Raw genomic sequence first — 14,059 nt, forward strand, 5'->3', positions numbered from 1 at the left:
TTTAAATGTTCACGGCGGCCATGCTACAGCTTTTATCTTAAATAACTCTCTGCTTTATTGTGAAGCGTATAGTCTGACTGTGCACACTTGCCCCCGTTTGAGTGATTTTCACGGTTAATCATAATGTGGTTGAGCTTTACAAGCCATATGCTGGTATATACATCACTATCACTGTCTGTTATCGTGAACTACTGTCTGTGTAGAGAATAGTGTGTGGACTTCTGCATGCATACATCTTCGTATGGCTAATGATTGTGTTTATTTGTGCTCAGTGTATACGTGACCGGGGGTCTCTGGGTGCACTGTTTGCATATGTGAAGGTCACAGGGTTGATGGGTCAGTTCACCGCAGTGCCATCCCTCTCCTAAATGCACGGAGACAGAAAAGCAATAAACACATTGGGTTAAGTGAGTGTTCACTCAGGCCTGTTTACGCTGAACACTCACTGTTCATTTTAGCGTTGGTAGTGGGACAGCTCGGCTTTCGCATTGAGCGTTTGGAAAGCTCAAGTCAGATTTGTCATTTTGCTCTCTTCGCTCTGTTCGCTGCTCCATACTGTCTGAGAAAATAACACCTGTAAAGGCCCACATTGGATACTTAGCTTTTTAAATGTGTTATGTGTAAACCAAAAGCTATTCGGCGACTTAACTGTCTGCTAGGAAAAGTTTATTATCCATGCCCAAGCGGAGCAGCTTTGGAAGCTTTGTCATACTTTTGTATGCATGCTTTAGTGCTTATATTCACATTTTCACATGGTGTCAATTACAGCGTGATCACTGCTTTCAGCGTGACATTATGAAGACAAGAAAAATATTATGGGCTTAAAACATAAAAAAAAAAAAAAAGAAATTAATTTATGTGCTGATCTGCTGAAGTGTCTGGACTGCCAGGCACACAGACGCACACGGATACATTTACAGTAAACAAAAGGGTGGACCGAAGACTGATTAAATGCACACACATTTGGGAGAGATTAATTGTTATGTATAAACATTCGTACACTTTTCACTCTTGAGCACACAAACACGTCCGTGTATTGCTGGTGTGTTCCCGCAGAGCCAGCTGCAGTGAGGTAGTGTTTTATCAGGACCATGTGGACCATCTGGAGCCGGTTAATGCGTCCCTCAAGGTACAGACTCTGGATCAGCGCGCTTCTCCTCAAGCTGCAACCTTTACCAAAGGAAGCAATACAAAGTCTGGCTGTAACTACCTTGGATGTAGTTTGGACATGACTCAAGGCCCCGATTCAAATGTGCAGGAATTATGTGATGGTCATATTGTCAGTCATGGTTTTCTGGTTCTAGTGTTCTTGACATTGATTGTTCACTAACTTTCCTGTGCTTCTTGAAGGGCCCCTGATTACTTGCTCACTAAACTTTGCCTTCAAAAACGTCTCGTCCTGATTGTTACCGTGATTGTCTGTTGGCCTTTCGGTTTATTTTTCTCATTGCGAATCAAATGCAGCTCGGACTCGCAGCGACGTTCCAGATAATGAGTGCATTTTTGGCCGCTCAGACGACCGCTCGTCTCCAAAGAACTTCACAGTATTAAGAGTGCAGAGTGCACAAATTGACACAGGAACTACAAGCTCATGTTGCCCTCGCCAGTCTTATCCAAATATCTGGTTACAGCGGCACAGCAAAGGTCTGAAACCAAACCACACAGTCCCCGCCACACATAAAAGCCGGCGCTTCACTGTGGACGACCCAGGCTTCGTCGACAAGGGACACAGTGTACACTATGTGACCTCAAGTTCGCAGACACGCATGGCATCGAAACTCTTGTGCTGAGCTATTCAGTGCGTCGTTCACTCCACTCACAGGATTCACACTGCAGATCTGATGCAGTATTCACACAGTTAAAAAAAAAAAAAAAAGTTATGGCTGAAATTTTATGGCGACTTTAAATTTTTCCTACAAAGTGAACTGGAACATTCATTTTAGCTCCTGCAGTAATAAAGCTTAATTTTACCCACACATTCAAATTGATAATAGAACTATTTTTTTTTAAACTTTAGTCATTTGAAAATGATTAAAGGTAATTTAGTTTTACCCCCAAAAGTGTTTGCCCTCTCCCTAACTCCACTCATCAATAGTCAATAGATGGAATGAAATGAATAATGCTGAGCTAACATCGTATTCAGCAAATCAAGCATGCATGAGCAATCACTGTTTCAACAATCAACTCTGCTTAATTGGCTTTTAACATATTTTCTTTTGCATCTGTTCCAAGCCTTTTGTGCATAAAAGACTTGATATGTGGTTTAATGTACGGCTGTTGTCGGCTCTGTCAAACAAACACACACGCATACTTACTCATCTTGTGTTGCACTGTGCACCCTGCTGATGTGCTTTGGCTGACGGCAAACTGCTCTGAGGAGCCAGTCGAGGCGGGAGCTTTGCGTTTGTGACGGTTTCCTCCTGCACTGAGGTTCACTGAGTTATGACAGTGGAGAAGATGTGTCGTTTTCACCGGCAGAGGTCAAAAACAAGGGTCAGTTGACTGATCGGCGGTGTGAAGCTCCTCGGCCGAATCTCGCAGCGTACAACTGTCTTGGCAGTGGACACAGGGCGCGCGGTCTTACTGTCTTTGTAATTCCAATGGAAATGGCGGTCACGGGAAGGATTTTGATAAGATGGAGACCGAAGAAGGGCTCAAAGTCACACCGCCTTTGATTGACAGAGCCCATGTGCACGTGGCGCCCGCCGTCACCCGTCCTCAGCTGCGCTGCCCGAACACACAGAGGTCTGCTGTAGGACGAGGGAAATGCATTCAACTTGCTCCGTCTCCTCTTTCGCTCTGTCCCGGACTCATCACTGTCCCTCATCACCACTCCGTTTTTCATCTCGCTTACATTTTACATGTGAGGGGGAAGCCACAAACGAGCCTTTATTCTCTCCCTTTGCTCCCCTTCCTTTTCGTCTTCCTTCAGCCGAGGTTTGCCGGCTGACAGGGTCGTCAAATTTTCTCACTCTGCTTCTCTCAGAGATAATCAATGCTCTCGCGCCTATGGTGGCATGTGTAATATTAGACATTAGAGCACTCCTTTGAAGGGTAGAAGGCTGGGGAGGGCGGCAGGAAGGAATGGAGGGAGGAAGGGATGGATGATAGGTGGATTAGAAAGGGATGAATGGGGACATCCTGCTATAATCTCTCTGCTTTTTCTACCGGTATTGGATCTCAGTTTTCTCTTCCCCCTCCTCCCTCTGTCTCTCTTACTTTCTTCTCATCCTCCTTCAATCAGTGCAATCAGTCTAATTTAAACTTACGTAAGCCTCACTTTCCCACTGTGGCAATGCACCAACGAATGAGTATTCTATAGCTCGACATGTCTGGGAACATGATGTACCCTGGATTTTACACACACACACACACACATGCACGCACGCACACACAAACCTCCTCTGGGCAGACGGAGGGATAAATCAGGGGCTCATGTTACCACTCAGGCCCTTGCTGCAGTGGCTACACTTCCAGAAACGGTCATGTCATTGCAAATTGTTCCCATGTTGATTACTCAATATTTACCTGCTGCTTTGGAGAGTGTGTGTGTGTGTGCGCGTGTGCTTGCACATACACATGCACATGTGTGCATGCTTGCTTGTCTCTTCATCCTTAAAAAGTCATGACTCAGCATTTTAAACAAATGCCTGTTTCTCTAAAATCAGAGCTAATTAGGTTAAATCGGTAAAGCAAGTGTTTACTACAATAGTTTTCATGCTCTAATTTCCTGGCAACCCAATATAGATAATAAAACTAATTCTGTTTTGCCCTCAGAGAGCACATTTCAAAGAAACGCACCGTCTCTGGCTGTTGTCTCTTTAAAAAAAAAAAAAAAAATGTGTTACAGGAGTTGTAGTCTCCAGGTGCTTTAGTTTTATTTATCTCTTCACCTTGCTTCATATTCCCTGCCAAACCCGGCATTATCGCATCATCAGTGAAGCAGATCGGCTTTTATTACCTTTTTTATTAGGCTTATTAGTTTCTGCTGTTACAATACCATTAAAAGAAAGAAGATATGAGAACTGATCAGGCATATTAAAATGTACATAAAATAAGAATTTGGTCAAATTAGTGGAGATTTACCTTGTATTCAGCAATAGTTAAAGTTAGGGGAAACTTCCCCCCTGAGCACCCAGCTCCCTTGTTAGTTAATAAGTAGCAGATAACACGGGATCAGCTGAGACTTGTCTGAGGAGGCTGTGGATGTCTGTCTAGACAGGATGTAGTAAGCACACCACTTTATTAGCTCATCCATCTCTGTCTTCATTCTTGTACTTGTGTTCTACTTATGTTGTTCTACTCTTTTCCCTTTTGTGCTCGTCAGCTATTTACTCTCTCACCCTTTACACTGCTATTTAGGATCCTATTCATCTGAGGCCACAGCATTTAAACTCACCAGAGTTCAGTTTACCAGAAGAGGCTTTCATGGAGAAGTCTATCCCTTCCTCCTGTGCACACTTTAGAAAGTGCTCATAGCACATATTGAATTTATTGGCTGGCGGGGTGATTTGAGTGCCTGCACATATGAACTATGCATCAGGACATGTGTTCCTGTGCAACTGTGGTAACATGGATGTAAAAGCAGTGTGGTGCTTTGAGGATTGCTATTACTTCACTCTGTATATGACGAAGTGTTGTTCTTTCAAGGTTCAGTGAGGTTCACAAGCACACATGTATTCATTCGGCACATACTGTTCAGGCATGTCCTGTTTCTCAGGAGGGGGAATAAAAAAAAAAACTGAAAGAGAAACACATCTTTAAATAAGCAATCGTTATGAAAATACATTTTATGAGAAGGTGCACAGAGAGAAAAGACTTTCCATCATCACTGTTTTCAGTTTATTGATTGAATCGGTTAAGAAATGGCAAACATGCAGTGATGAATGATCAAGATGGACTTTGTTATAAGATCAAGATGGGAGTTGTTTAATGAAAAACAAACAAGAGATAAACATGTGTTTTCATTATGCTGAATGTTGCAGTGACATCACCGCATAAAGGCAGAGGGAGTCAATTTTTATTATATTGAAGCTTTGTGTCTGTTTTTACGATTATAACCTGTGTGTAGTAGTTGTTAACGCGACAGTTTAGCTTCGACTTCGAGTCATGCATGTTCTCTCTCCACATTTTTAAGGATTGCGCATTTGTGGGATGGACTGCTGAGCATAACGGTTGTGCCCCTGTAAAATGTATCTTTTATTTTTTGCCAACACCAAACCGCTTATATTTGCTTTTGCTCTTTACTCTTTTTTTTTTTTTTTTTTTTTAAACTTTGAGCTTATATTGTGTATATAATACATGTATATGAATTTTTAAAAAAGTACAAAAAGTAGTTGATTTGTCCAAGTTAGGATTGCACCTCTTTGCATGCTGTGTGTGGGATTCCCTCTCCATCTGTTCCTCTAACTTTATCCCAATTTCGCTCCACCTCGCACACTTCAACGTTTCTTTCTTAGTCACGCAAACGTCCCAGAATCTAACTTCTCCCATGCTGCAGACCGCCCCATTCTCTTTCTTCTCCTCACTCTTCATCACTCGATCTCATACTTAACGACTTCAAATTCATCCCTCTCCATACGTCACTGTCAAAATGCCCCGAAAGCCGCTCCCCCCCTCCCTTAGTGGTCAAAACGGAAAACATTTCATCTTGTGCAGGCTGAGGAGGTGAGTGTTTCATGTGGACAGACTTGCATTTGGGTTGGCAGGGGGTTTAGCCTTGTGCTTTGGTGGCTGGGTAACCTAAACTGTGGGAATTTAAATCTGTTAACGCTCGCATTAAGGGAACTGCAATATGAAACTAAAGTCAAGTCCATAAAACATAAATGATTACGTCAGGACTTTCTGCCTTCTTGTCTGTTTCTTAAAATCATTATGTGCCCGGCCGCCTCATCCCTTTTTAATCAGTGTGAAAACTTAAAGACCTGATCGGCATTGTCTGTCCACATAGTGATGTTCATCCTGCTGTTTCCTGCCAGTGGGTGACAGAGCCTCTTACATGTAAAGAGTCTTTCACTGATTATAAGGTAGAATGAAGATGTCTTATGTCAACATGTTGAATCAGAGACCTGTTCATGCCATATTTGTACATATATTAAGAATAATATGATCTGTGGAAAGATGCGCTTGCAAAGGAATTTCACGAGGAAGACTGCAGATCACTTTGGTGTCTGATTACATTTTAACATATAAATGTCAAACTAATTGAAGTGATTCTGTTTTCTTTGTTTCCTGATAGTAAACAAACCTCAGTCGCCCCCCCCCCCCCCCCACCTCGTCTCTAAATGCAGTTCTCGGGCAACGCGCGAGCAATCATCTCTCAATTTCTCACATATTGAGCTTCCACCCGAGTCGGGGCAGGAAATTGACACATTTTGACTCCGTGCTGTTCTCTGATTGGAGTCTAATCGGAGCTCAGCACCTTTCTGTGGCTGCACCAAATGCATTGTGGGTGTTCTCCAGACATGATCCTATCTTCCCTCACCTCAGTCCAGTCTGAAGCAAATTGACAAATAATACCAGGATGTCACAAGGCTTTTATCCTCAACATTTATAGAATTGCTGGCGCTCTCTCACACATACACAGCAGCACTAATCGATTGAGGCCATTTTGCTAGTTTACCTGGCCCCTTACGGACACGGACTTTCATAGTTCCTCTGCGCATGCGCTTTCGTGCTAGATGTGTTTCAGTATACGAATGCACACAACCAGGTGTGTGCGTGTTGTGTACAGAGGGGCTGGTGAGGCAACCAAGTCCATTGCCTCTTTCACCGACATCCTCTTTTTTAATATTCCACTCTTATCTTCACCTCCGCTGACACACACTGTGAAATAAAGAGAAAAAAGAGACAAGCGGAGAGGAAAATGAGAGAGACATCTCAAAGGCTTTGTGCACCACAGAGTGAAGAAGGCACAATGTGGAGGCACGGAAGGGGATATTTAAAATGGTGGAAACTGAGAAAGAGACAGAAGTAAAAGTAGAAAAGAATTAGGCCAGAGGAAGATGGGAGATGAACAAAGTAGTTCCCTGGCAGTGTGTGTGGTCGTTTTGGCAGATGGTTCTTGTGTATTTGGTTATTATCAGCTGCCACTGACAGTGCGAGCGCTGCCTTGTAGACGACTTAATCTGTCACTCGTGCTCGACAGCGATCAGAAGAGACCTGCTTTGTTTCTGTTTGTGTGTGAGTATGCCTGTGTTGAGGTAGTTTCATAATGTGTGGTTACTGTGAGAGGATTGACAATTGGGTATTTATTGTTAACCTGTGACACTCAATTTACATCATTGTCAGTTTTATCTACTTTATCTAACTTCTTCTCATTTCCTTTATTGTGTTCGCCTGTACTTGAAACTAAATTTTGTTCAATTGAAAAAGATCCTCAAAATTTTATCGCACATTTATTCCAGTCAGTTTATTTCTGTTTTTAATTGTTTTAAAAGATGTTATCTGATTCAAAACTATAACACAAGTTCAATTCTGATATGTAGAATTTTTGTTCATATTAAGCTACTGTGTCCATGGCAACAAACAGTTTCACAAACGAGAAGAATATTTTGCGTGTTCATGTTTTTTCAAAAGTGGCGGTGTGTGTCATCGAAGTTAAAAAAAAAAAAAATTCTGCAGAGAGAGAGTAGACTCCGTACTTTTACTTTTGCTCCCAAATCTTTTACACAAGTGTCTGTACTTTTGCCATCCTTGCATGAACACACATCCATGCTCTCTGGATGTGGTCCGGAGTGTGTGTCGATGCCTGAGCACCCAAGTGATCATGATGAGCTCACACCCACTCACTAAACAAATGTGTGTATACACATACAAGGTAATCAATTTTGCACCACAGGGTTACTGTGTCAGTAAACCAGTCTACAGTGAGACAATAGCCACAGGGCCTCGCTAATATAAGCAGTGAGTGATTGGCTGTGCTTGTATGTAAAAGAGCAATGCTGTGATTTTAATCAGCTCCATGCTACTTGGTCTTCTGCTGAGCGATGAATGATGCATCAGGCCTAGAAATCCTGCTGGAGCGCTGTGTGTGTGTGTGTGTGTGTGTGTGTGTGTGTGTGTGTGTGTGTGTGTGTGTGTGTGTGTGTGTGTGTGTGTGTGTGTGTGTGTGTGTGTGTGTGTGTGTGTGTGTGTGTGTGTGTGTGTGTGTGTGTGTGTGTGTGTGTGTGTGTGTGTGTGTGTGTTTTGCTATTCTGATTTTGTTTATATCTTTCCTAAAATGTGATAATAGACTGAGATGTATGAGATTGACTGTCTGTATAAGCGTTGTAGTTGAACTCATCTTTTTCCTTCACTCAGACCTCGACTTCAGGCCCAGAGGAAGTTTGCCCAGTCGCAGCCCAACTCACCCAGCACTACTCCCGTCAAGGTGACCGACACAGGCAGCCTGAACACCGGCCTGGCCACGGTGCCATCCACGTCCCTCTCGGCACTCTCCTCCTCGGCGCTGTCCGCCTCCATTCAGGAGCTGTCCAGGCGCAAGCCCAAGACCGAGGACTTCCTCACCTTCCTCTGCCTCAGAGGTAAGACGCGGCGGAACGCAGCAGATGGAGACATAATTACATGCACAGCTACAACCTGCGGTAGAGCGGGCGAGAGGATGTTAAACAAGAAAGCTGCAGATATGGCTTGTGTTGTTATTAGAGGTTTATATCGGGGCCAATTACACTGGTATGCTTGGTAGAAGCCTCCATTTTACTTGGGAGTCTTCATTTTGCACATGAAAATATACAAAAGCAATTCAAACTTTTGTTTTGATCGCCCACTATCCATTCACACACGCACACGCACACTGACTGCACAGTGGCCCAAGGCTACGATTATCCTGCATTTCATCAGCTTACACATCTCCCCCTCCTTACCTTTCAACAACTGTCTGTCTCCTTAACACTCTGCCTATCGCCCTCTACTACAGCAGCTGTTCATACATAAAGTGCTCACAAACACACACACCCCGCTCTACAAACACTGCTCAAGTTCCTCAAGAGTGTGTAGCACCTTCAATGTCAAATGAACTGTAAAAAAAACCTAGCCGAGCAATTAGCAGAAGTGTTTTTGCTTATGCTTCTGTTAATGCTTGTCTGTTATTGTTCCATGTCTCTCATGGATTGTTCACAGATTTTGGGTTTTGTAACATGAAAAACTGTTTCAAAGTGTAATGCAGGCGTCGATTCATGATCACACTATCACAACAATGTTTTTACACTCGTAGTGACAGAAGTGTTGTAAATGGACTCGTGTTATCTATGATCTATCCTCTGAGCATCAACACCCAACCTTCTGAGTCTCATAATGAAACCATTACTTGAAATTCAAAAGTGCAGTTTGCAAAAGGTTTCTGGCAATGAGATAGATTTACTGTGTACTTTCTTAAAATGACATCATGGATATCGATAGAGCTGCTGTATTGACATTGTTACCAATTAATACATTTAATTTATAGTACACTTTACGTTCAAGATTGTCAAAAGGTTCCAACAACAATAAGGAAATAAAGAATAAAAAAAAATAATCGATCGAAAGCACAGGAGCAAGGAAATGTTTGAGTTGTTTTTTGGGAGGAATGAGTTTCTCAGATGTGAAGAAACGGGAGCCCGGTCTCACATGGTGATAACGTTGACTTGTGGATGTGAAATAGTAGAGGAGGAAAATAACTACAGAACTCCCTCAATGTGTGGCAGAAATACCCACATGGGTCGAAAAAGGGGAAGTGGAGCGATTGTGTGTGTAAAAACTTTGCAAATATAGAAATAGGTAAGGTAGAAGTGAAAAAGGTAAAGGCTCAGGTACTGAAAGTACAGAAGTTAACAGTAACCATCTGAGGGAAAACATCAGTCAGCTTCAAGGGACTTCCTTTGTCTACATGGCCTCTGGTGTTTGGATCTTTTGGGATTCCTCATTTATCTCCCATAGACCAAGGGTATGCTAATGGATTGGTGACTCTTTCATTACCCAAAGCTGTGGTCGTTTGTCTCCCTGGGTTAGTCATGTGATGGACGGGTGGCCTGTCTAAGATGGGATCGGCTCCTACGGCTCTAAATTGCATCAAGCCGTATAGATGATGGATGGATGGGCTGAGTTAAGATAATTGTGTTTAAAAAGTAGCAGGTACATCTCGAAAGTTGTCCAAAAGTACTTAAATAAAGTTTAGATCACTGGAAACTCTTCATAGGTGCTGTATGTCGGTCCCAAATCATCTCTTTTACTGCGACATAGTTAAAGTGTGTCACATTCAAGGCCCCGCTCATAAAATGTTCAGGACAATTCTCTCCAACAACCTTGGCTGTGACTCCTCTGAGCTATCTCAATTTTATCCTTTGTTGGATATCCTGACCACAGTTTTCCTCAACGTGTCCTCACAAGCAGAATTAATTTCTTTGGAAGACCAAATGCCTGACTCTAGATTAATTTGCTGTTATCCTACAAAGTAGGCTCGGGACACGGGAGAGGCAAATTTAGATCGAAGCCTGTTGGGACCTGATGGCTATATGTTGCTTTTCTGAGGAGAATACTTCTATTATGGAATGTCATTTTAACCTTACAGGGCTCATTCGAGATTGTATAATTGAAGGCTGCTAAAACCGACTGAAGCTTTTGGTGCAGAAGGCCTTGATTTGCATATATAGGCCACGGTGGTACATAGGCTAATGACTCTTTGAAGCGGAGATTATTCTCAGCGCCGGGCACGATGCTCACTCCACCCTTACACATGTGGAGTGGGAGACTAATGAGGTGTAGGTGGCTGGGCCCGACTCAGTTTTGCTGCTTTCCGTCGTTATAATTAAGGTTACGACGGGTGCTTTGCAAGCTGATTTCTAGTCTGCGTGTCCAAAGAAATAAAATGTTGCTCTCCACTGTGCTACTCTTGCTAATTTTAGAGGCTAGGCTGCGAAGCTAACGATTGAATGGTTTTCCACAGGCTTTTTCCACTCTGCCTCTCCCTGCTTTACCGGTTTATTTATAGACTCAGTTTAATTCTGTGTATGTGTGTGTGTGCACTTTTTTGCCCATGCTGTGAGGATGACATTTTCCTTCGCCGGGCTTCCTCTGCTCGGTTTTCCCCTTGGCCTCTCATGTGACCCATATGCAGGGACCCTCACCAAGAGAGGAACATGGGAGAATGTCAGCAGAGCCCTTGAGGTTACGTCTATGAGTGTGTGTGCTCAAGCATGCGCGCGAGTGCAAATCCACGCTAGCTGCTGATGCGGCCTGCGCCGCTTATCTCCGCCGTGCCCTCCCGCCGTCGTTGTGTCCGTGCATCCATCTGCACGCTCTCAGCATCCAGGGTATATGAGGAGAGACGCGGCCTGTGATGACATCTGTGTCGTCCCGGTTAATCTTTTCAAAGGGACACAAGCCTTTGATTCCATCTGAAGCCACCAGCCCCCATCCAAGATCCTGATGCTTCTCTGTGGATTTGACCACCACACACATTAGGCTCCTTCATGTCTGCCACCAAAATATCTCTGGCTACATTATGGAAATATCAAACCCATCATCCGCTCCTAATTCCTTTTCGATGTGTATCTGGCTTTTTCTTTAAACTTGTCGAGGAGCATTAACTTGAAACTTCATCAGTGGTGATTTGTGGGATTGGTTCCAGGTCAAACGTTCACAATGTGTAAACCCCCCCCCCCCCCCCCCCCCACACACACACACACACACACACACACACACACACACACACACACACACACACACACACACACACACACACACACACACACACTGCAGTGTTTGCTTATCTTATCTGGTAAACATTACACATCCACCCCAAAGGCTTCTATCCATCACTCTTTCTGACAGCGACATAAAAGCAGTTAAAACATGATGGATTTCAAGTAATAAAGGGAGCAACTATAAAAGAAACAAATGTTGTAAAAGAGAGACTCTCGTGTCACTCTGTGTCGTAAAATCCCATTTTACTTTTTCATCCTTTTTTGAATCTTGGCATCTAGCCTTGGCATGAAAATGGACACAACTCCTACTATTTTGGGATCTTTAATAATTTGGTTAGCGGCTGGTGATTTAGTTATTGCCGCATCTTAGGAAAAGCTGTATTTCCTCTTGGGGAGGTGGGGGTCTGATTCATCTGATGCAACGTGGGAGTAACCGGATATAAAAGTTTCTCAAGAAATCTGTCTGCTGTAGAGAAGGATGCACATCATGTGTGCTCACCACCCACACCGTCTAGTCCATACATTCTGCATTTATCTCACTGTTCATCTTCTTTCTCCTGCAAACACACACTCACGCACACACCCGTGCTCACCAGCTGCAGCGCTTAGTCCTTGTCTGTGTTCGCAAAATGGTGTTTATGTGTGGTCCAAGCTCGTAGCCGGACTGTTTATATCCATGGAGAAAGCCATTTGGGTGGTAGCCAGACTGTCTGCCTCTGGCCCAGTCTGCCTCTGGTAAGTCAGAGGGCGCAGTGCTGCTAGCAAAAGGGAGGAGGCAGCACTGAGGCGAGCACAATAAAGGACATTAAAATGCACACTGCTGAGGGTGCTCGCACATTGTGATTGAACAGAACCGCTCGTGTCACATCTCCTGCACATCTTTTAGATAAATTTAGATTTTTATACTGCGTATGTACAAAACACAGGTAAACACACATAATTAACACTCTGACATGAATGAGGCAAGCAAAGAGAATACATAATTAACTGCACATACGCACGGAAATATACACCCATGTATATACTTCACAGTTCTGTCTCTACTGTATGTGTGTGTGTGTGTGTGTGTGTGTGTGTGTGTTGTGGCAGTCTGCCAGTGTATATGAGCACAACATCAGTGTTTACCTCGTTGCCCTCTGGGCTTTTCTCTCCTGCCTGCCAGCCCCAGTGTGGTGCCTCCCTGTCAGGTTCACCGAGGCCAATCCCTCTGCTTTGCTTACATAACCTCCCAGCTCTGACCTAGTGAACCAAAGACCTCAGTTTCCTAGATTAGACTCTTCACATCTGTTGTTTTTTTGGAGAACAGACAGCCAGGCCTATGTATTTTGTTCAGGACCTCCGTTTCCGCTGCTCAATTCACAGACTTGATGTCGTTTGAACTTGTTTTTACCGTCTGAGAATTTAGTTTAACTAGAAGCACATTGTCCCTCCTGGGAAAAGAGTTTCACGTCCGACAGCTACTCACACGTGCCTCATGTGCACTGCTGCTGTGACAACCGAGTTTCCCTCAGGGATGAGGTATTTTTCACTCTAATGTATGATTGCTGTTTGATTAAAGTCTGAAAATGGTACGTCTTGTTTGACGTCCTTCGTCGGCTGCTGCAGTTCTGTCAGTTTTCTCCTTCCCTCCTTCAAGAGCGGTGCGGCTGTTTGTGGGGTTAATGGTTCTGCTGACATCAAGGAATGTCAATTGGAGATGTAATCCTTAATCCCCCCCCCCCCCCCCACTCCATTTCTCCTCCAAGAGGGCGATGAAGAGTTCTGGCAGAGCACCCCTGTTGTAACTTTTCCTTTTCTGACCAGAGAATGTACATTTGTTTCCTTTTCCTGACCTAATCTAAAAAGCACTCATGCTCCTTGCACACAACGGTGCTCTCACTTCTAAGTCGGCACGTCCACATGTCCCCATGGCAGCTAAACCCTCTTGATTGACTATTTAAATTGTCCTCATTGTTTCAGTTCCAGTTAAGGGGACAAAAGATGGGTAGCCAGAGAATGGAGGGTTTATAATTATGCCCCCCTCATCCACCCACCCAGGAGCCCCCGTTAAAAATGACAATCCTAATAGACTCTTTCAGACCTAATTATGATTTGTCTGCGGCCGGAATGAGGTAGATGAAAAGCTGGTGTAATTGGGGGATTGGGCTCGAGCCCTGTTGGAGATCCTGGAGAGGGGCAGACAGTTTTTTTATTATTTTTTTTTTTTTATTTAACTTGTATGTGAGCATGTGTTGTTGTTGTTGTGTCTTTTTTCGAGTAGGTGATGAATTTGGGATGTTGGAGCACGAGGTGTAAATTTTTGGTGTCAGCCCCAGAAACGTGGCCCGACTCCCGTTGTTGAGATGCCAGTAATCAATAATGGACCACGAGACCTGCTT

The 14,059-nt window shown here is 43.7% G+C and overlaps 1 protein-coding gene across 1 annotated transcript in view; it reads left to right on the plus strand.

The window, feature by feature from the left end:
* jarid2b (jumonji and AT-rich interaction domain containing 2b) overlaps positions 1–14,059 on the plus strand; it is a 99,523-nt gene that overhangs the window by 61,824 nt on the left and 23,640 nt on the right. Inside the window, exon 4 of the mRNA XM_080516429.1 lies at positions 8,302–8,525. Coding sequence (XP_080372555.1) covers positions 8,302–8,525 — 224 coding nt within the window. The remainder of the gene's footprint in view (positions 1–8,301; positions 8,526–14,059) is intronic.

Source organism: Blennius ocellaris, assembly GCF_963422515.1.
Source record: "Blennius ocellaris genome assembly, chromosome: 20".
Taxonomy (NCBI): domain Eukaryota; kingdom Metazoa; phylum Chordata; class Actinopteri; order Blenniiformes; family Blenniidae; genus Blennius; species Blennius ocellaris.